A 20,317-nucleotide genomic window follows, 5' to 3' on the forward strand; every position below is an offset into this window, starting at 1 on the left:
GTAGATATCTTTTTTCTCAGGTCTACTAGGTCCCCTCTCTAATTCTTCCAGATTTTCTCAGTGCCATGACCACCTGTATTCCCCTCAATCTAGGTTTTCTGAACCCTTTCCACACAGTAACCCCCTTTTTAACAGGTTTATTTCTTCCTTCTTTGAGTTCCATAAGGATTCCTCTTTTCCAAGACGCAAGTCGCACAGGCACAGTACACATCACTCCTGTTCCTCTGGAAGGCTCACTGAAAGTTCTCTCGATTTTCTGGACGCGTTTGAGGATCTCTCTTTCCCTTAAAGATCTTTCTCTGATCTTTTTTCCCAGGTCTAACTGGGTCCCTTAGTTTCTCCTCCCGTGTACTAGGTCTCAAAGGATTCCCCCTTTCCCAAGCGATATATGTTGGGTAAGCATAATGAAGAGTACCCATCACTCTTGCACTTCTGAGAGGCTCACTGAGTGTCCTCGGCGCCGAGCGGCGTGTGGCGCGGCGAAGGAGTTCGGCACACGCTCGGCTCGTGGCAGCAGGACGAGACGCCGCTGGCGCCGAGACGACGCGCGCTCCGCCCGCCCAATCCTGCCATGGCGGCCCGGGTGGCCCAGGCGCAGTGAGTACAGAAAACCCAGTGGAATTCCCTTTCTTCTAGGTTCATGGACAGCCTGTGTGCCGGCAGAGTAGAATACATTTGTCACCAACCCCTACTCTTCCCACGGGTGTCGCAAGAGGCGACTTAGGGACTACACATCAAACAGAGAACGGGCAGCTGCACTCTCTGANCTCCGACTCGCACGGGCCGGCTCAGACTCGCACGGCCCGCTCGGTGAGACGCGAGGCTCGCTCGGGCCGGCTCCGACTCGCACGGGCCGGCTCAGACTCGCACGGCCCGCTCGGTGAGACGCGAGGCTCGCTCGGGCCGGCTCCGACTCGCACGGCCCGCTCGGAAAGACGTGAGGCTCGCACGGGCCGGCTCAGACTCGCACGGCCCGCTCGGTGAGACGCGAGGCTCGCACGGGCCGGCTCAGACTCGCACGGCTCGCTCGGTGAGACGCGAGGCTCGCACGGGCCGGCCCGACTCGCACGGCCCGCTCGGAAAGACGCGAGGCTCGCACGGGCCGGCTCAGGCTCGCACGGCTCGCTCGGTGAGACGCGACGCTCGCTCGGGCCGCCTCCGACTCGCACGGCACGCTCGGTGAGACGCGAGGCTCGCACGGGCCGGCTCAGACTCGCACGGCTCGCTCGGTGAGACGCGACGCTCGCTCGGGCCGCCTCCGACTCGCACGGCCCGCTCGGTGAGACGCGAGGCTCGCACGGGCACCTGCTGCTGAGGCTAAAGATCACGGGCCGGAATACGTAGCGTGGGCAGGTATCCCTCTAGGTGGACCGACGATCTGGTGAAGGTTGCGGGAAGAACCTGGATGCGGGCAGCGGAGGACCGGACGTTTTGTAAATTCTTGGGAAAAGCCTTTGACCTGCATTAAACGTCATTTGGCTGAAACGAACGTAATTGAAATTGTTCTTCAAAAAGAACGTTATACTATATGACGTACACCAGTTGGCGCCTTTAACAGTAAAATCATGTCACTCGATTTATGACTGAACATCGTTCCAGCTGATAAACGCTTATGTAAAAGTTTCGTTCACCAGTTGGCGCCAATGGTAAATAATTTCATCAGAGGCGCCAACTGGCTCTTGTCAATACCGTAACTGTTTATTGCAGTGGCATCAGTCGCCGCCATTGATTAGGCCTCGTCAGCGGCGCCAACTCGCTCTTGCTAATACCGTAACTGTTTATTGTATCGTAAGACCTGTTTCAGGCGTCAACTAGTTCTTGCCAGTACTGTAAAGCCCAGAACAGATGGTGAAACGCAACTGCAACGAAACTGCAACTGCTAGTTACTTTTGAGTTGCATTTAAGTTTCTGCCATAGCGTCCGTTGATAGACCCCACATGATGCGACCAGTTTGAAACTTTCAGTTTCATAAGAATCATCAGAAAGTTGCAGTTGCGTTTCACCGTCTGTTCTGGGCTCGTCTAACTGACCCTACTGTTAAAGGCGCCAACTGGCGACCAGCAACAAATGTAACAGCTCCCACCGCTGTCCGCAGCCCGCGACGCGCTGGGCGGCGCGCTGGACGAGCAGACGCAGACGCCGCCGCACCTCATGCCGCCGCCCTTCCTCGTGGACGTGGAGGGGGCGCCGCACGCGCCGCGCCACCAGCGCCTCGTGCCCGGCCGCGAGCTGCTGCCCGCCAGCCAGCTGGTGCCCGCCGCGCCCGCGCACCGCGCGCTCGACCGCATGATACAGGTGCGTGCGCCGGACACAGCACGGTGTGTAGCAGTGTGTTAATATTGTGATAGTGCTTGTTCACGTAGGTACGCGCGGGCGCGGGAAACGTTGCGAGCTCGTGTTCACATTAACCACCAGGCGTTCGCGCGAGTGTGACGTACTATCGTTTCTAGCGACAAGTTCGAACTGGTTGAACTCACCTGACGTCGCGAGTGAAACGCGCACGCCGCCGCTAGTTTGACATGAACACACACAAACATCTTCACGCGTTGAAATTACCGCGAGCGCTCCGCGCGCACCAGTCGCTAGCTTGCCCGCTAGTTAGACCGCACGTGCGTTTCGTACGTGAACACTTGGAATCACTACATATGTTTGATATTTCGTCACCGCGCCCGCGAGTCAATGTGAACAAGCACATACAGGTGCGAAGTGTGTTGCGGACGTGATACAAATACATCGCCAGTTGACGCCACTGATAAGAAATATCTGACAAAGGCGCCAACTCATGAATGCCAATAAGGATCATCGTCAAATATGAAATCAATACGTGGAGGGATTTTTTCTCTGAAGGTTCACGAGTTGGCGCCACTGATGAGTTAGGTTTTGTCACTTGACAAAGGCGCCAACTGATAAAACAATACTGGCTGTCATTTGAAATGTAAACATTTCAATTGGTAACTGATTGAAAACTAGTTTGTAAAGGTGAAAAATATGTGTCGAGTGTTTTTTGATAAGTTATTATTAGTAATTCAAACTTGCTTTTTTATCCAGAAACCATCTCTAGCTTCCGTTTCCACCAGAGATGTGCGAGGATGCGTAGCGAGGGATGTGTTTGCAAAGAACCAATAGAATCGCTTCATTTACTTCGCCTCGGTACATAAAGCGATTCTATTGGTTCTTATTGTCGTCTGATTGCAGGCGTTGTTGGTGTCTTCTCTGTTTGTGCGTGTATGAGGGTCCATAAACGAAACGTACACTACACTTTAGATGATGATTTATTAGACACTGACTTGTCACATAAGATTTCAAACAGTTTTGTATAACGCTTTACGTATTAGGAATACGTATGAGTAATCTCGCTAATGCCCGCTACACAGGCGTTGGCGGCGGAACAAGACGGCGAGGAGGCGGCGGCGGCGCCGAGCGGCGTGTGGCGCGGCGAAGGAGTTCGGCACACGCTCGGCTCGTGGCAGCAGGACGAGACGCCGCTGGCGCCGAGACGACGCGCGCTCCGCCCGCCCAATCCTGCCATGGCGGCCCGGGTGGCCCAGGCGCAGTGAGTAAAGAGCACTCTGGTCCACAGGGCCCACTGGCATTACAGAATACTCATTGGAGTTCTTTTTTAGATTCCTGGATATACCTCACAGAAATCCTCTTTTTTAGTGTCTTTTTCCTGTGATGCGGATTTCGGCACGCGTGTGGATCTGGTCCGCATTCCCAGGTCTACTGGATCCCACCAGTGTCAAGCCCCGTATCCCATTTTAACAGGTTAATTTCTTCCTCCCTGAATCCTACATCCTACAGGGATTCCTTTTTTCCCAGCTGTAGGTCGCGCGCGCGGTCTTGCCCCTTCCAAAATGCTCACTGAAAGGCCAATGGAACTTCCTTCGTTCTAGATTTCATGAAAATTACAGGTTCATTTCTTCTCGAGTCTATAGCAGGTTGCACATGCATGGTACATATCACTTGCCCCACCAAAAGGCTCATTGAAATGTAGCTCTAAAAAATGTTTTCCGGGTCTAACTGGACTCGATGAGGATGATTCGCCACAGAAATCAAATTTTCTTAGGTCTACTGGTTCCCATCAAACTTCCAGGTCTTCTCAGTGAAAAGACCAACTGTATTCCCCTCATTCTAGGTTTCCTGAACCCGTTTAAATACCCCTTCCACACAGAAATCCCTTTTTAACAGATTTATTCCTCCTTCTTTGAGTTCCAAATGGATTACTCTTTTCCCAGACGCAAGTTGCACAGTACACATCACTCTTGGTCCTCTGAAAGGCTCGGGCCGATTTAGTCGCATCAGCGCTATAAGTCGTGCAGTCACAGAACTCATGACTCTTACCTTTCTGAAAGACCCAGCGGAATACCTCCCTTCCCAAGTCTCCTAGACTCGAAGGGGATCAACCTTTTCCTGCAGACATCTCCATTTCACCATGTTAACTGTACCAAACAGAAATGCCCAGGCGCAGTGAGTACAAAAGACCCATTACAGTTCCTTTTCTTCTAGGTTCATAAATACTCACAGAAATCCCCTTTTTAAGTGCCTTTTACCTATGATGCTGATTTCGACATGCGTGTGGATCTGGTCCGCATTCCCAGGTCTACTGGGTCCCACCAAATTTCTTCCAGGTCTTGTTAGTGTCAAATCCGGTATACCCTTTTTAACAGGTTAATTTCTTCCTCCCTGAGTCCCACAGCGGTTATTCTTTTCCCAGCTGTAGGTCGCGCGGTCTTGCCTCTTCTAAGAAGCGCACTGAAAGTTTTCTAGATTTCCTGGCCGCGTTTGAGGATCTCCCTTTCCCTTAAAAATATTTTCCAGGTCTTTTTTCCTCAAATCTAACTGGGTTCCATAGTTTCTCCTCCCGTGCTCTAAGAATCACCTCTCTCCCTAGCGATGTATGTTTATTTATTTATTTATTTACATACACACACATACATGCATGTTGAACAAGCATAGTGAAGAGTACCCATCACTCTTGCACTTCTGAGAGGCTCACTGGAATTCCCCTCGATTTCCTGGACGACTCTTTCTTTTCTATGGCCCAGCCAATTTAGCAGTTAATTTAGGACTTTAAAGATTGTGATTTTGTGTTTAGACCAGTCTTTCCCAAAGTGGGCGATAACGCCCCCTTGTGGGCGCTGCAGGCTTAAAGGGGGGCGGTAAGAGACCCAGAAAAAAAAATCGGGACGTTGTGTAGAGGCTTGGGAGGCGTCATTTACTAGGAGGACTCTTAGACACCGACTGAGCACTCGACTCTCGACTACAAATGGGGGCGCTACAAAGAATTTATTCTCAAAGTGGGCAGTAGACAAAATAAGTTTGGGAACCGCTGGTTTAGACTATAGTTTTCAAGATTTTTAAGACAATAACATATCAGCCTCTGACGGATCCCTGTCGCCACAGCGCAGAATTGTACGAGCTGGAGCAGGCGTGGTTCCGGCGCGAGATGCGGCGCCGTCCGCTCATGATCAGCACCGCGCCGCACGCCCCGCGCCGCCGCGCCGGCCGGCCCCACGCGCGCCCCACGCCCCGCCCGACGCCCCGCCCACGCCCCGCCCCGCCGCTGGTAAGCCCCGCTCATGATCAGCACCGCGCCGCACGCCCCGCGCCGCCGCACCGGCCGGCCCCACACGCGCCCCACGCCCCGCCCTATGCCCCGCCCACGCCCCGCCCTACGTCCCGCCCTCGCTCCGCACCATTGGTAAGCCAACGCCGCGCCGCTAACGACCCACTTACATTACTATGCAGTGGCACTCGCTACAACACCGCTCTGATACGATATGGAAAGATTTTTGACACTTAGTGGGACGCGTAGCACAGTGTCGCGAAAGTCCTGATAAGTGTTTAGCGTGAATGTCGTCTAAAATCATCGATAAGTTTTTATCACGGCGCGCAATCTAGCCCGCTGACCTTTAAATTATGGATTATTTTTACATAGCAAATCTTCGATACAAACAGAATGTCCTCTACAGATCGACGATCCAATTTGGAAAGTTTAAAGAACTGTTACGGAGTTGCAATAAAAAGTTATTTAAAAAAATGTGCCCTAAATATTATCTAGCTCGCTAACAACTTAAACCACTATGCAGGAGGAGCCACCAGAGCCACCAAGCGCTTCCAGCGACACTTCAGACGAGTCAGTGCGCCTGTCTGGCTCGGGCCGCGACTCGCGCTCCAGCCGCTCGAGCCACTCCAGCGGCAGCGCCTCTGATTCTAGCAGGTAGCGACTGTGGGCCCTGCTGCCATTGTAACACGGGCTATATTACTTCAGACGAGTCGGTGCGCCTGTCTGGCTCGGGCCGCGACTCGCGCTCCAGCCGCTCGAGCCACTCCAGCGGCAGCGCCTCTGATTCTAGCAGGTAGCGACTGTGGGCCCTGCTGCCATTGTAACACGGGCTATATTACTTCAGACGCAAGCATTTTATAAACACGGTTTATTTCAAATTTCACTCAATTTGAACCAGAATTATAACTGGTTAAGTATCATCCTAGACAGCATCTCATTTAATATCAGGTGTGATTGCGGTCAAAAACCTGTCTTGTTCTGCATTTTAATATTGTCACTCACTCACTGACTGATCATCAAATCTGTAAGGCACTTCTAGCAGACATAGACGCTTTAAAAATTTAAAATTGACCTTAAAAAACAACTCATTTGAGTTTAATTTCCAGCAGTTCCTCATCTTCGCAATATTCCGACTGGGAGGCGGGCGCAGCGCTCGCACCGCCCGCGCGTGCCCGTCGCCGTCCGCTGCCTGCCAAAAGGTACGTTCTACTACTAGGTGGAGCTACTATACAACGTGCTCTTTTTGATTTCCTGGAACTCTAGAGTATTAATAAGACCACTTCAAAGAATGGAATGGCATTACATTTTTTGTTAAATTCAACAATTTTTTTCGACTTATTTTTTTCATACGAAATTATTTAAAATTTAATTTTCACTGAAATAATTCATAATTTACATACACTTATCAATAAAAAGTCTGCACAAAAAGACTAGGTGACAATTTTGAAAAAAAAAATTGATTGGTGATATGATGATACTATAATCTAAATCAACTAGGTATCTTCTAAATCTAGAATCCACAATATCTTCAAAAATATGCTTTTAGAAACACATATTCTTAGGAGACTATTTAACTAGTTTTTATTTATTTATACAATAAACCCCTAAAATTTCCGGAAAACAAAAGAAGCACGTTGTATTTAGTAGGTAGGTAGTAGTATTTAACTGGGTCCACATTGTATAACTGCCAAAATTGTAAGACCTAAAATGTGAATGCTAATGTGGTTATGCAAAATAAACTATTGAGTATTGAGTAATTTTGACTACGGCTCACTAGGTGGCGTCACTTTAGTAATTTTGATTGCGGTTCACTAGGTGGTGCCATTTTATTTAATCATTTTGACTCTACGGCTGATTGGTTGGCATCATTTTCTATAGTTACCTCGCAGACTATAGATTTTAAGTCGGTCGATAGTTGGCTCGAATTCCAATTTTTATGACAAATCGGCCGATAAAAATTCTTCGGAGTGTTATAGTGATTCTGACAATAGCGCCAACTCACGAGTGATCATACATGACTGACAGTGGCGCCAACTGGTGATTTCTGAATCATATTTCTACTGACACTCTGAGACGACAACTAGTGTGTGCAAACTTGTCATTAAAGCCCGGTCGGTCGCCGAGCACGTAGAATTTGTCCAATGACCCCAAGCTACCCATCCTTATCGCTCGCGCGTAATTGTATTGCTGTCGCGACTGTGCGACGCGCGCCCGCAGTGAGTGTGCGAGCGCGACAGCAACATAATTACGCGCGAGCGATAAGGTGCTCGGCGACCGGACTATAACATCAACTTAATTTACTTCAGATACAGTCCCAGCGCAGTGGCCGCAAAACGAGCCGAGCGAACCGAGGACCTTCCTACCACCTCCGCTGCGTCCCCCACCACCCCCGCCGAAGACACGGCGCCCCCTCCCGACGAGCTGGGCGACGCCTACCGCGTGGGCGACTGGCTGACGGCCGTGTCGCCGCGCAAGGCGCCCTACCATCCGCAGATGGGCGACGAGTGCTTGTACTTCAGGCTGGTGAGTCACCGGGCCCGCGCCCATAGAGTTGGGCGACGCCTACCGCGTGGGCGACTGGCTGACGGCCGTGTCGCCGCGCAAGGCGCCCTACCATCCGCAGATGGGCGACGAGTGCTTGTACTTCAGGCTGGTGAGTCACCGGGCCCGCGCCCATAGAGTTGGGCGACGCCTACCGCGTGGGCGACTGGCTGACGGCCGTGTCGCCGCGCAAGGCGCCCTACCATCCGCAGATGGGCGACGAGTGCTTGTACTTCAGGCTGGTGAGTCACCGGGCCCGCGCCCATAGAGTTGGGCGACGCCTACCGCGTGGGCGACTGGCTGACGGCCGTGTCGCCGCGCAAGGCGCCCTACCATCCGCAGATGGGCGACGAGTGCTTGTACTTCAGGCTGGTGAGTCACCGGGCCCGCGCCCATAGAGTTGGGCGACGCCTACCGCGTGGGCGACTGGCTGACGGCCGTGTCGCCGCGCAAGGCGCCCTACCATCCGCAGATGGGCGACGAGTGCTTGTACTTCAAGCTGGTGAGTCACCCCCGACCCCCCCCCGCGCCCAGGAGGGCGACTTGACTTACTTGACTTATGGTCCTATGTCCCCTAGATGGGGCAGAGGGCGTCCACAACAGTCCTCCATCTCGTTCGGTCTTGAGCTTCTCGCTTGATCTCGCTCCAGGTCTTGCCGATCTTCTTCGCCTCGTCCGCTACAGTGCGCCGCCAAGTTTGCCTGGGTCGACCACGTTTGCGTTTTCCTTGGGGATTCCAATCCAGAGCCTGCTTAGGGATGTGATCGGGGTCCCTTCGGAGAGTGTGGCCGATCCAGTTCCACTTGCGGCGCTTGATCTGCTGGTCGATCGGAATTTCGTGGCAGCGTTCCAATAGCTCGACGTTGGAGATTTTCTCGGGCCAGTATATGCCGAGAATTCGGCGAAGGCAGCGGTTGATGAAGACCTGCAGCTGGTGCGAGATAACCTTGGTGACCTTCCACGTTTCACACCCATAGAGCAGAACGGATTTAACGTTGGACCCGAATATTTTGATCTTGACCCTTCGGGTCAATTTCCGTGACTGCCATATGGGGCGAAGTTGGAGGGCGAACGATTGTGAAAAATATTCGCCATGGACAGAAGAAAATACGCGTGTGGTTCTCTAGATGGCGACACAGTAGCTTCTTGTAATCAACGCTATCGCATCGGCACAATACCGAAGGCCTAGTGCGAGTTTACATCAAAGTTAAACATCAGTGATCAAACACTAGTGAGCGCGTCAAAAAATGACATGAAATGTATGACGGATTGTACAGCGCCCCTAACGGAAACGTTCAAGAACTAAAATTTCCATACATTTTTTTACGCGCTCACTAGTGAGGACTTTTGATGTCACCAATCACTGACGTAGGTAAACGAAACTCTGCTCAACTCTGAAACATGCTAAAGTCCGGTCTGCAAGCACGTAGAATTTTGTCCAATGACCTCAACCAACCCATATCCTTATCGCTCACTGCGGCTGCCCGTCGCACAGTCGCGACAGCAAATAATTATGCGCGAGCGATAAGGATAGGTAGCTTGGGGTCATTCATTGGACAAAATTCTACGTGCTCACAGACCAGACTATAGACGAGTAAGATGTCGTCTAGTTAGATGATAAGGTAGTATTGTTTCCCAACGATTACTAAACTGGTCGCCCCTATTTCACCCCTACAAGTAATACCTTGTAACTTGTGATTGTGACTAAATAGTGTGGTGTTGCAGGGCCACCAGCGCTACTTTGAGGCGGTGGCGGAGAAAGACCTGTACAAGGTGAACCCGCGCGACAAGCCATGGGAGCGCACGCACGTCAACGTAAGCACATTTCAAACTTGATAATCTTTTAATTAAAGTGTATTTGAAGAGGAAGATAAAAAAGTGACAGTCGTAAAAAACTAAAAAGTAAATGTCTCGCCGGCTAGGCGAGCGGCCAAGGAGTTTGGTCGTACCTTTGCGACCCTTTGCAATTTTCCCTAGGACGTCATTAAAACAGACTTGAGGGCTGAGTGTGAGTTAAAAAAATGACATTAAATGTATGATGGATTGTACAGCGCCCCTAGCGGAAACTTACAAGAACTACATATATTTTTAAGCGCTTACTTTAGCGCTCACCAGTAAGCGAGTTTGATGGAAACTCACACTTAGCCCTCTGTACACCCACCATATTTTGAACTTTATTCCCCTGTCTTAAACTCCAAAAACATTTTTTTTACTTGTTATGCCCTTTAAAGGCTTCATAGCCATTATAGCTCACCTATCTACAGGGTGTAATTTTGTAATGCCACCTGGAGGGAAAGTACTCGTAATACTGTAGATAGAAAATTTTACTGATAGAAAACATTCCTTTATTTTTGAAAAGAAAGAGAACTGCATTCAAAGATTACACCCGGGAATCGAACCAACTAAATTAAGTTAAAAATTACATCCTGTATTTTTATTGCATCGTTCGTTAGGGTTAAGTATAAGGATGAAATCTCTTTAACAAACTTGATAAATCAAATGAAAAGAAAACCATGAAATCTTAAATTATTGTAATATTTACAGAAAATTTTATGGTATGGTGGTAAATTTTCGAAAAAATTTCGAAAGTCTTTGAATGCAGTTCTCTTTCTTTTTAAAAATAAAGGAATGTTTTCTTCGAGTAAAATTTTTTATCTACAGTATTAAGGGTACTTTCCCTCCAGGTGGCATTACAAAATTCCACCCTGTATATCGCCTTAGGACTTCAAACTCACCACCACCCATAGTGTTAAGGACAGGATTTAAAAAGAAATTAAATAACAAAAAATAAAGATGAGAGAGACTAGAACAAACGCAATACGGCTTTCATTTTTGCTCTCTTCGTATTATAACAAATTATGTAGAGAATCACATAGCCAGCCTTGCGGTGATAACTGGCCGAATCGAACTGCGTCTGCCGTGGCAGGTTGCACTCAGCCGAGCGCACATCTTGACTCTTTACAAGTTGTTTAATAAAAAACTAAAAACTCATTTATTTTTGCAAATAGGCTTTTAAAAAGCACTTTTACACGACCCAGTATAAACCCTACCACTGCTTCGAGACAATAAATGTGCCAGTGCTGAGAAGAAGCAGTGCAAGAAACTCATGCCCGTTTTCACCATCAATCCCTAATTTTTAAGTGACCCCTATGAGAACAAAATGCCTGTTATGTATTACCATAGGGGTCACTTAAAAATTAGGGATTGATGGTGAAAACGGGCATTAGTCACTATTGTATCACCTCTCATGTAGAATCTCAGTCACTATGATTTGTTGCTTTGTATCGGCTCAGGACTGCGAGGTGGTGAAAGTGATCGGCATCAAGTACGTCATCAAACCTCCTCGAGTGGTGTGCCTGCGGCTGGCCTGCTCGCTGGACGCGGCGCGCGCGCGATCCTTCACCGTGCGCTACCACGACATGCCTGACGTCATCGACTTCCTCGTGCTCCGCCAGCAGTACGAGGCCGCCACGGCGCGCCACTGGGGGCCCGGCGACAGGTGAGAGTCAAATTGGCACTTATTGCGACAGGTGAGCCTTATTGCGCAGGGAGGTATACGGAAAAACTGAAAAAATCGCGTGAAAAACACTAGTGGAGACTCAAAATTGACGCCCGGCGACAGGTAAGAACTATACTGACACTTGTTGCTAGGAAAGTAGGCAGAAAAACGATAAAATCGCGTGCAAAACACTATAAGATACTCAAAATGACGTCACGCTGAAAAATACGCGATAAAAATGCGCGCGGATAGGCAAGAAAAGTTTGACGTGACGTCACGCACCACAATTTCGTAGCAGAGAAAGTTTTTCGTAGCACTCCGCGCGTCTTGTAGTCTGTCCCGTAGCACTAACGGCGACTCATTGACGTCACGCAACAAAGTTTCGTAGCAGAAAATACTTTTTCGTAGCACTCCTCGCGTCTCGTAGTCAGTGTTACGTCATGCGTCGTAGCATATTACTGGTTCGTAGTCCTTCTCGTAGCATTAAATACTACGAATGACGTCACGCAACAAACTTTCGTAGCACTCCGCTCGGGCCGTAGTGTGTGACGTCACGCGTCGCTAGTCGGTAGTGTCCCTTCACCGTGCGCTACCACGACATGCCCGACGTCATCGACTTCCTCGTGCTCCGCCAGCAGTACGAGGCCGCCACGGCGCGCCACTGGGGGCCCGGCGACAGGTGAGCCTTTTGCGCAGGAAGGTAGACGGAAAAACGGAAAAAATCGCACTAGTAGAGACTCCAAATTGATGCTCGAAGACAGGTAAGAACGAAAGTGACACTTATTCTTAGGAAAGTAGACGAAAAAACGGAAATAATCGCGTGAAAAAGCTCCTAGAGACTGAAAATGACGTCACGCTGAAGAATACGCGATAAAAATGCGCGCGGATAGGCGAGAAATGTTTGACTTGACGTCACGCACCACAATTTCGTAGCAGAAAAAGTTTTTCGTAGCACTCCGCGAGTGTCGTAGTCAGTGAACGTCACGCGCGTCGTAGCGTATTGCTAGTTCGTAGTCTTTCCCGTAGCGTTAGAGACTACGAATGACGTCACGCAACAAAGTTTCGTAGCAGAAACCTTCGTAGCACTCCGCTCGGGCCGTAGTGTGTGACGTCACGCGTCGCTAGTTGGTAGTGTCCCTTCACCGTGCGCTACCACGACATGCCCGACGTCATCGACTTCCTCGTGCTCCGCCAGCAGTACGAGGCCGCCACGGCGCGCCACTGGGGGCCCGGCGACAGGTGAGCCTTATTGCTTAAGAGGGTAGACGGAAAAACGGAAAAAATCGCGTGACAAAACAAGAAAACACTCAAAATTGACGCCCGGAGACAGGTGAGAACGAAACTGACACTTATTGCTTAGGAAAGTAGGCAGAAAAACGAAAAAATCGCACGAAAGCAACTAAAAATGACGTCACGCTGAAAAATACGCGATCAAAATGCGCGCGAATAAGTAAGAAAAGATTGGCGTGACGTCACGCACCACAATTTCGTAGCGGAAAAAGTTTTTTCATAGCACTCCGCGTGGGCCGTAGTCAATGAACGTCACGCGCGTCGTAGCTTATTGCTAGTTCGTAGTCTTTTCCGTAGACGAGAAAATTCGCTTAAAATACGCTTCAAAGTCATGAAGCGACTACGAATGACGTCACGCAACAAAGTTTCGTAGCAGATAAATAGTTTTCGTAGCACTCCGCGAGATCACTCCAAGAGACAATAGACAATAGACATAACAAAATATTGTTAACTGTTATGTTTCTACTTATATATTCTTTAATTGTCTGCTCTTGTAATAGCGTATGGTCTATTTGCAACTTGACTTCCATTTGGCCAATTCCTTTTTCCACTTACCCATAAATAGCTAAGCAGATACATAATTTTAGGTTTCATTATTTGTATTTGTATTGCTGTTGGTTTTCCTTATAAAATAAAATGTTTTTGTCGCCAGGTTCCGATGCATGATCGACGACTCGTGGTGGACGGGCGTGGTGCTGGAGCGGTCGGGCGCGGGCCCCGGCGCGGGCCCCGGTGCGGGCCCTGGCGCGGGCCCCGGTGGGGGCGCGGGCCCCGCGGCGGCGTTCTCGGCGACGGCGGCGCCGCACTTCCTGTCGCTGAAGGTGCGCTGGGACAACGGGGAGGTGGAGAGGCTGTCCCCGTGGGACCTGGAGCCTATTGATGTGGAAAGGTCAGTAGATTCCTTTAATTTTATGTACAGGTAGATATAGCGCCTGAGTCCGTGTCTGAGGTATGGAAGCTTCACGGGAGGGGTGACATTGACATATTATAACGTGACAGAGCATACAAATCTGCCCCCCTATAGTCCAGTCAATAAAGCATTATAGATGGAAATCCGTGGAACACAATTTTTGACTTCGGGACTTTATTTAGACTAGCTAGGAGGTGAACATAGCAAAAGTCCCCGCCCTTAGCCCTTGAGCCGGCGGGAAGAGGGGGGTTTAAAGGTACCACTTTTCGGTTTTTCGCTTAATCCTCGGAAACTATGCGCCCTAGTGACATGACTACTATGAACCAAAAAAAGTTTATTCAATTTGCTACAGGTGAGATGGTCAAGTTTTTCTATATCTTGTATAGTTTTCGCGGCATCTGCTCTAGAAGGTCTGTAATATTGGAAATTTTATTTTTGTCTTACATGTTTCCATCAGGAGAAAATCGTCAAAATCAACATTGAGCTAATATTCTAGACATGCGGGAGCATGTTAAGCCTAGTTCCAGGGAGGGGACTGCACCGTGCGTATATTTAGACGAACTAATTGGAGCCACTTTTGACTCCTCATCACTCAAATAGTAATGTGCATTAACACTTCAAATTTGGCTCATGTGTTGAGACTTGCAAGATAATCATCAGCTTCAAATTTCATAAATATACCTCAAATGGTTCTTTAGGTATTGACGTCTAAAAATCTACATGGCTGACCTATAAGACCAAATTCTAACGACTTCCAGGTGACCTTGAAGGTTCAAATTTGGCATCCAGATAGGTAGTTGGGTAAATACAAAGGAACAAATAAAAAACAAATAAATTTTAACATTTCACAGGTGATACATAAATTTTAGTGTCCTAAATGTCGATTTTTGAACGTCAATACCTAAATAACCGTTTAAGGTATATTTATGAAATTTGAAGCTGATGATTATCTTGCAAGTCTCAACACATGAGCCAAATTTGAAGTGTTAATGCACAGTACTTTTTGAGTGATGAGGAGTCAAAAGTAGCTCTAATTGGTTCGTCTAAATATACGCACGATGCAGTCCCCTCCCTGGAACTAGGCTTAACATGCTCCCGCATGTCTATAATGTTTGCTCAATGTTGATTTAGTCGATTTTCTCCTGACGGGAACATGTAAGACAAAATTAAAATTTCCAATATTACAGACCTTCTAGAGGAGATGCCGCGAAAACTATACAAGATATAGAAAAACTTGACTGAAGCTGTGTTGTACCGACCTGAACCCCACGAGTGGCCCCCGCGAGGCGACCGCTCCGCCGCCTGCCGCGCCATCGCGCAACACGTGTCGCAGGTACGCACTCAGACTGCGTCCGAGCCAGGTGGCTCCGTGGCGTGTCCCGCACGAGCCAGAAGCTGTGTTGTACCGACCTGAACCCCACGAGTGGCCCCCGCGAGGCGACCGCTCCGCCGCCTCATTGACGTCTTACTTTTTAAAACTGACAAAACGAGACTCCCATAGATTTTAATGGCAATACTAGCCAATGACGTCACTATTTTGTCAATTCATTTAAACTACTTTTTTCAATGCAACCAAAAATCTTAATTTACAGATTAAGACCAGAATGAAGTGCCTTTTTAGTGTCTTTTGTGAGTGGTGGCAAATATACCCAATTGTTACAATGATATACGACGTGACAGGTTTGTGACATCAGAGATTGTTAGACCGTGTTTATGTGCCACTTGTGGTCTAAATTGAATAAAATATTTTTGATTTTGATTTTCGATTTTATGACCGAAAGCTTTTTGTGTCGGCAGGTGATGTCTCTGTCGGTAGCAGAAGCATTCGTAGCACCAGTGGACCTGCAGCGATACCCGGCCTACGCGCGCGTCGTGCCCTACCCTATTGATCTGGCTACTGTTCGAGCGAGGTTTGATAACCTGGTACGTACTGCGGCCTGATGAGGTCATGTCATTACACTTGTGGTGAACTGCAGTGGACTGTGTTTATGTGTGTTCGAGAGCTTGCCCTTACTATGGCGTAGTAGGTGCTATAGGAATAAAACCACTATTTCACTTGCTGAGAGTTCTTGCGTTTATTTATTCGCTTCCTTTTCTCAGTTCTTGCTTCTTCAGATCACTTGTTGCTTGGAGCACTTGTTCTCTGAACTAAAACTTACAATTGAACTTAAACTTGTCATGTGAAAGCGAGATGACAAATAATGTGAGAAAGAGATGGAATGTTTATCTCTAATCGACTCTAATTGATTATTTTACAACATTTTCTGACCGTTAACGTTGCTAATCAATTCTAATTAATAAATTAGCGTATTTTCTCGGTTGACGTCGCTAACAACGCTGTACTATACATTTTAGCTGGGTCGTCAGAGCACACACACTTCACGCTGCGGCCCAACTTGTGCTGTCAAAACACGCGATACGTTACGGCGCGACTGACGTAATGCTACGTTCTGACTAGAGCCATCAGAGCCCATACATGTCACGCCACAGCATGGCTGAGGTCATCACACTACACACAAGGCTACGGTCCCACTGGTATTGTCAAAGTACACACACATTACGCTATGACTCGACTGAGCACATGAGAGCCATGCTGACCTGATTCATTTACTCACTATTCTTAAGATACAAACTACAATAGCCCCAGACACAGTACATCTGTTTGGATCTGGTGCATTCTGGTTCTTAAGGACCCCCCACAGTAGCGTCTTTCAAGGGTCGTCTTTCCAGCGCCCGTGCAACGTTTTTTTTTGGACTGTTGCGTTTTTTTTTCGGCAGCCGATCAGCATTGACGTCACGGCGATGTTGAGCGAGCACGAAACGACTTTCGAAAGATGCTACTGTGGGAAGGCCTAATCGCCTAAAGTCTGTTCGCCGAGAGTTGATAAAAAAAATTAAATATCAGAGGTTCTAAACTCATTATAAATTGCGGCCCGCTAATTATTTTTGTCGATATAATGAAAAAGTTGGTAGATTATTTGGCCTGGCCTTTTTTTTTTGGCCTGGATTCTCGGCTCGGTTACAATTTAATTTTGGACTACCATTTATAAGAATGTTCTAAAAATACCAATTACCTACCAAATCTACTAAACGATTTCGCACTACTAAACATCGTTCTCTTTGCCTCAAATCTACCAAAAAAGTAGAAATCTACTAAAAGTGGTCACGCTGTGGCCGCCGCCGCCCGCCGGGGCGCTTGACGACAGCTGCGTGGCTCGTACCATGGTACTCAGTGCGCGTTGTGACAAACGACGCCCGCCATACAGAATGCGATAATTAAGCGACAGTCGCTATTGCAAGACATTTCATAATATTTATCAACTCTCGGCGAACAGACTTTACCAATACTTGACACTACATACTGAAAGCGCGTCATCCTTCACAGTTCTACCGTCGCGCGGCGGCCGCTCAGTTCGACGTGCGATACTTGGCCACCAACGCAGAGCGCTTCAACGAGCCGCACTCGCCCATAGTACGCCAGGCGCGTCTGGTCACCGACCTACTGCTGCACATCATCAGGTAGGCATAGGTGTAATCGTTCGTTAGTTTCAGCCAAATGACGTCCAATAAGCTGCTAGACCTTTGTCTAGCAGTAATGGAAATGGGGGGAAGCAAAGGCTTCCCCCCAAGGATTTCCATTACGCATCCAGGTTTTTCCCGCGACCTTCACCAAATCGTCGGTCCACCTAGTTGGAGGTCTGCTCACGCTACGTCTATCGGCCCGTGGTCGCCACTCAAGAACTTTTCTGCCCCAACGGCGATCGTCTACGAGCTATGTGCCCCGCCCACTGCCACTTGATTTTAATGAAAGGTGTAATATTCTGGAGCAATTAAAGACAATGATAGTCAACAACGTATATTTCTGATTGCGCGATAACGCATTACCCTCAACATCTTACAATAATAAAATATACTGAGATACTCGCATACGTTACAAAAGCCAACGAAATAACATATCAACAAGTGCTGAGGAGAAGCGCCGCAACAAATGTCGAGCGCGGTCACTACTATAAGAAAATCGTTAATACATTACCCGACTGATTAGCTAGCTGAAGTGGCAATGGGCTGAAGGGGCAGCAAGGTTCTGGAGTGGAGGTCACCAGAAAGTGCAGCGTAGGAGGTCCACTCACAAGGTGGACCGACGACTGCAACAGGTAGCAGGAAGGCGCTGGATGCAGGTTGCTACCAGTCATTATGGAAAACATTGGGGGAGACATGTTCAGCAGTCCACACAACTTATGACCGCAGCCTATGGAGGAACACTTATGTATATGGTTTGAAATTGAACTATTAAGTGTTGAGCATAAGGTTGAAGACGTTGTCTTGTGGCAGCCACTGGCGCGAGGTTGACATGCTGATTCAATCAACCTGATTTGAACCATAAACGTTTGTTATAAGTTCCCGTTTGGGTTGCAACCACTGGCGCGAGGTGGACATGTTAAGTCAATCTGATTTGAACCTTAAGCCCTAACTATAAGTTCCTGTTTCCATTGCAGCCACTGGCGCGAGGTGGACGTGCTGAGCAAGTACCGCGAGCTGGCGGCCGCCTACCACTCCTCCGACGACGAGCCGCTCGCACACGCCGTCGCCAACAAGGTAACACACACGTCACACCACTGCACACGGTAACACACACGTCACACCACTGCACACAAGTACCGCGAGCTGGCGGCCGCCTACCACTCCTCCGACGACGAGCCGCTCGCACACGCCGTCGCCAACAAGGTAATACTCAATACTCAATAGTTTATTTTGCATAACCACATTAGCATTCACATTTTAGGTCTTACAATATAGGCAGTTATACAATGTGGACCCAGTTAGGGCACAGCAACTAGGAAGGAGACAGAACGACGATCTTAATAGTTTCAAAAGAAATGTACACATTGGGTTTGGTGGAAATGTCATTATTAAACAATTCGGTAATTATAAAATAAAGACGCATAATATCTTCGTTAAAAATGGCTATAACCACACAGAAGACGTATTCATGACTATAGTCCGGTTGCCGAGCACATACAATTTCGTCCAATGACTCCAAGCTACCCATCCTTATCGCTCGCACGTAAAATTATATTGCTGTCGCGACTGTGCGACGTGTGGCTACAGTCAGTGTGCGAGCACAACCAACAACTCACCTTATAACCACACAGAAGATATAAATAAATAAATAAATATATAAATAAATAAATCTTTGGACAATTTCACACAGCGCCAGCTAGCCCCAAAGTAAGCAACTTAATGCTTGTGTTATGGGTGCTAGCTTAACGGATATACTACTTATATACTTTTTTTTTTTTAAATACATAAATATTATACATAGTCACACCCAGACCCGTCACAGAAATTAAAATTCCCGTCACAGAAATTAGATATATTTAGGACTATAGTGTTGTAGAAACAGGCTCCACCCACTCGTGCAATCTCTCAAGGAATTCAATCCAGTCTCTTAAAGTCTACATATTGAAGTCAAGTGCTAGCTGTCATTGCAATGTGCACTATCGCTTATTATAACAGTGTTTAAATGGCAATGCCAGATTTAGTATGGAAGGTGGCGTCTTTTTTTTCGCGCGGCCATCGACCAAACCTTGTTTTTTTATTAAAAATAGTGTAATAAACCAAACTTACTATGACATGTATACCTCTAAACTCAGTCTGAACTGAGTTACGAGCATTAGAAGTTTGATGATTTTCATACTAGATTTGCTTTTTGTGCGCAAGTTTTGTAAGAAATTGCAACAAAATATTGCGCTATTTTTTTATTGCGCTGATTCTGCTCCATATTGATGTCTGGAGCCTTTAATGGATGGTATTGTTTGTTTTCACATACAATGTCACTATTTTGTTTACATACATGTCATAGTAAGTTTGGTTTATTACACTATTTTGTAATCAAAAAACAAAGTTTGGTCGATTGCCGCGCGAAAAAAAAAAGACGCTAATTTCCGGCATTGTCTTTTTAAGGACGATGTCTCAATGCGAAAAATTTTTTTAGACTTCGGAAAGCTTGGAGTCCTTTGACTCGATCGCGACATCCGATAACCATTGGGTGTCTTGCGGAGTTCGCGAGTAGTGTAGTGGAGGCATATTGTTTTAAAATATTATTTTGGTGGTATTTGATTTTTGTTTTTACTAGTGTATAATTATAATTACCCTAACATTGCAAAAAGAAATGCTGTGTATACCTGTAATTGAGGTCATATACGTATCATGTGTTAAACCATGTTAAAATGTATGAACTGTATTATGTATGTGACTTTGTTGGTGTACCTAATAAATAAATAAATAAATTAAACGTCGTGTTGTGTTGTCAGACGGCGCGCACAGCAAGGAGTGGTGCCGGCCGGCGCTCGTGGACGGCTTGGTGCGGCTCAGTACTGCGCTCGCTACTGCGCTCGCCCGACGCCGAGCCCTTCAAGCAGCCCGTCTCGCCCGGGGTGGCGCCCGGTGAGTGACGTCACACAGCACCAGGCGGCGTGCTGCGCTCGCTACTGCNATAGTGGTTTTACAT

General features: G+C 47.9%; 2 protein-coding genes across 2 annotated transcripts; both read left to right on the top strand.

Annotated features, from left to right (window-relative positions):
* The first annotated feature begins 2,052 nt into the window (after nucleotides 1-2,052).
* On the top strand, nucleotides 2,053-12,289 carry LOC114350914 (bromodomain and WD repeat-containing protein 1-like). Its single transcript, XM_028301881.1, has 11 exons — nucleotides 2,053-2,295; nucleotides 3,375-3,553; nucleotides 5,404-5,676; nucleotides 6,090-6,359; nucleotides 6,673-6,765; nucleotides 7,873-8,135; nucleotides 8,246-8,395; nucleotides 8,506-8,609; nucleotides 9,833-9,922; nucleotides 11,401-11,520; nucleotides 12,200-12,289. The coding sequence occupies exons 1-11, from the start codon at nucleotides 2,152-2,154 to the stop codon at nucleotides 12,287-12,289; spliced, it is 1,776 nt and encodes a 591-aa protein (XP_028157682.1). The 5' UTR covers nucleotides 2,053-2,151.
* Nucleotides 12,290-12,723: 434 nt separating this feature from the next.
* LOC114350915 (PH-interacting protein-like) lies at nucleotides 12,724-20,301 on the top strand. The gene is made up of 8 exons (XM_028301882.1): nucleotides 12,724-12,845; nucleotides 13,549-13,789; nucleotides 15,035-15,139; nucleotides 15,604-15,729; nucleotides 17,192-17,325; nucleotides 18,303-18,332; nucleotides 18,462-18,531; nucleotides 20,121-20,301. Exons 1-8 carry the CDS (start codon nucleotides 12,766-12,768, stop codon nucleotides 20,259-20,261), a joined length of 927 nt encoding a protein of 308 aa, XP_028157683.1. The 5' UTR covers nucleotides 12,724-12,765; the 3' UTR covers nucleotides 20,262-20,301.
* The last annotated feature ends 16 nt before the right edge of the window (nucleotides 20,302-20,317 follow it).

Source organism: Ostrinia furnacalis, unplaced genomic scaffold (genome assembly GCF_004193835.3).
Source record: "Ostrinia furnacalis isolate ACB-3 unplaced genomic scaffold, ASM419383v2 OfSCF1006, whole genome shotgun sequence".
Taxonomy (NCBI): Eukaryota; Metazoa; Arthropoda; class Insecta; order Lepidoptera; family Crambidae; genus Ostrinia; species Ostrinia furnacalis.